The 2807-nt window shown below is 48.1% G+C and overlaps 1 gene segment (V, D, J or C); it reads left to right on the top strand.

The window, feature by feature from the left end:
• Positions 1-535: 535 nt before the first annotated feature.
• Positions 536-1318, top strand: LOC116527987. The segment is given in 2 exon segments: positions 536-718; positions 850-1318. Coding segments are annotated over 2 exon segments (465 nt in total).
• Positions 1319-2807: the final 1489 nt, after the last annotated feature.

Raw genomic sequence — 2807 nt, 5'->3', positions numbered from 1 at the left:
ACGCCCTGGGCAGGGACAGCCAGAGGAACAACTGCCTAAAGAAAAAAGCAAAAGAACTGTGGGAGGGACATGCAGCCTAACCCCAGCCCAGCTAAGAGCAGCCCAGTCCAGCCCTATGTGGTATGTGAGAATATTTACAGCACAAAGCAGGTAAGCCAGGGACCTAACAAGGGAGGCAGGGTGCATGGGAACCTGCAGGGACTATGACATCAGAGCAGTGACATCACAGCCTAACATCTGAATCAGAGATGTGATGCCCAAAACCCCAGCTCTCAGAGGACCAGTACCCCTAGCAGGTTGACATCTGCCCAGCTCTGTCTCACCTGGCCATAGGCTCCAGGTGCCTCTGATGGAAAGGCCTTTGTCTCCTGGGAGTGGGTGAGTCTTTGGCACAGGTGGGATGTCCCTGGAGCATGCCTCATCTAAGGCACCCTCAGGCTCCCTCCTGTGTTCTTTCCCCAGCCTCTCTCTCCCTCCCTCACAGGCACAGTGGATTCTGCTGTACAGAACAGGGAGCACTGCATCTCAGGAAGCCTGCAAGGGGAGGACACAGCACAGTGACATCACAGGATACCCCTCCCATCAGGAAAAGCGAGGCTGAGAACTCAGCTCCTCCCCAGGAGGACCGAGCCCTGAGCACAGACACAGTGTTGCCTGACCCTTCGTGCCATGGTCTCCAGGCTGCTCTGTTGGGTGCTGCTTTGTCTCCCAGGAGCAGGTGAGTCCCTGCAGACAGGACAGCACTCCCATTCTGAGCTTGCCCCCACCCCTGTGTCCTCCACTTTACCTTGGGGAGGAGGTACCACCAGGCTGTCTCCTGTGCTCATTTTCCATCTGCTTTTCCCACAGGCCTGGGAGAGGCTCAAGTCACCCAAACTCCAAGACACCTGATCAAAATGAGAGGACAGCAAGTGACTCTGAGATGCTCTCCTATCTCTGGGCACACCAGCGTGTCCTGGTACCAACAGGCCCCAGGACAGGGCCCTCAGTTCATCTTTGAATACTACAATGAGATGCCGAATGAAAAAGGAAACTTTCCTGCTCGATTCTCAGGGCTCCAGTTCTCTAACTATAGCTCTGAGATGAATGTGAGCGCCTTGGAGCTGGGGGACTCAGCCCTTTATCTTTGTGCCAGCAGATTGGCACAGCCCTACAAAGCCAACCACATTCTGTGCACAAACCTCCCTGGCCCAATGTGGAGCAACCTCAGCCCTGATGTATCTGTGAGAATCTGGGGACTGCAGGGGGAAAGAAAGGTAATTTAGGATGCTAGGACCCACAGCCTGGGGCTTTCTGCTATTCAGGGCTGGAAGAAACAAGGCCAAGAGGGGCTGCTCAGAGGATGATGATGCTTCCATAGGCTCACTGCAGAATTACGTTCTCTGTTTGATACTATAAGCTACAGGGTAGAGGACATGTTCATAGTATAACAGCAGCACTCTCTTTTAGAGGGCAGGGAATTCCATTTTGGGGTCAAGATTCTTGGTAACAGCACAGTGATGAAGGTAAAATCACTGGAGTTTGCTTTGTATAATTTAGGGTGAAGAAACTGAGATTTGGGAAAAAGTGGAGGAGAGAGAACAAGATTTAAGATTTTTGAAAGTAGAGATAGGGCGGAAGGTGATGAGAAGTGGTGTTTTGTGTACCCGAAGCTCTCTTCTCACCCTTCCCCAAATTTTCAATATCTAGAAAATATAAAGGAAGTACTTACAGCAACTAGCATCACTGGTGACCAGTCCCAGTTGGGGATATCACCAAAGAGCCACTTGCCTGGCGTGAGAGTCCTGGAGTTGGTTCTGCAGTCTTCCCTGTGGTCCTCTGGCCTGAATCTGATCTCTTCAGGGCACAAATCAAGTACTTTCCAAAACACAGATGAGGTCATTTTACCCTTGAAGGTAAACAGGTAAAGGCACTCCAGTTTCCCTCAAATGTGTTGTATTTTCCTGGGATGTCTTTCTGAAATTCATCACCCAGATCCAATTACCATCTGTGATCAAACAGCTCTTTAAACATTTCCTAAAACTCAGCAGCCTTTAGACGCTCTGCAATTGTCCTTGCTATTTCCATGGACTGGAAGAACATTTGTTCTCCTAATACAGCAGCAGATACTGATCATCTGTCAAGGGGAGGCTCATACCTGCCTTCCTCTTCACTTCCTACTGTGACATTCCCTGGGACTGCACTGTGTCACTCTCTTTCCTTTATTTTCATAAGAAAAGCCAGGTTTGCAATTGATTCTATTTGATGTTTGCAAAGTGAGTAAGTGAATGCCCACTTGTACCGAGTCCTGGAAGATGATTAATTACTGCCTTCCGTTCACCAAGGATTCTTCTTACCTGAAGTATCATGGATAGTGATTATGAATAGTCTCAGTATTTCATACAACCTCTGCTAATATTCTGAGCAATTGTGTCGTCACAGTCTGGATTGATGGCCAGTGCTGCAAAGTATCCTAACTATATCTAACGCTGCAATTTACAAATGTTCTTTTGGAGCAAAAAAATCACGTTATAGTAATATTTATTCAGTCTCATGATTCTGTAAAAATATTCCTTGCCATAACCACAGTTTCCCCAACCACATCTTTAGAGATTTGATGAGGCTGGAACCTCATCAAGGGTGCTTTTCAGAAATCAGCCTAAAACGGAAAGGAAAGTCAGCTGTGCGCAGTCATGGAATGTTATCATCTTTGGCAAGTAAAAGATATTGTGTGTGTGAATGTGTGTGTGTGTGTGCATGTGTGTGTGTGTGCATGTGTATGTGTGTGTGCATGTACATGTACGTGGGCACGTGTGTGTGTGTTCTTG

The sequence above is a fragment of the Sapajus apella genome, unplaced genomic scaffold (assembly GCF_009761245.1).
Source record: "Sapajus apella isolate SASKATOON/1434 unplaced genomic scaffold, GSC_monkey_1.0 scaffold56, whole genome shotgun sequence".
In the NCBI taxonomy this organism is placed as follows: Eukaryota; Metazoa; Chordata; class Mammalia; order Primates; family Cebidae; genus Sapajus; species Sapajus apella.
Note: the sequence above shows the minus strand (reverse complement) of the source record. Positions and strands in the feature narration are given on the sequence as shown.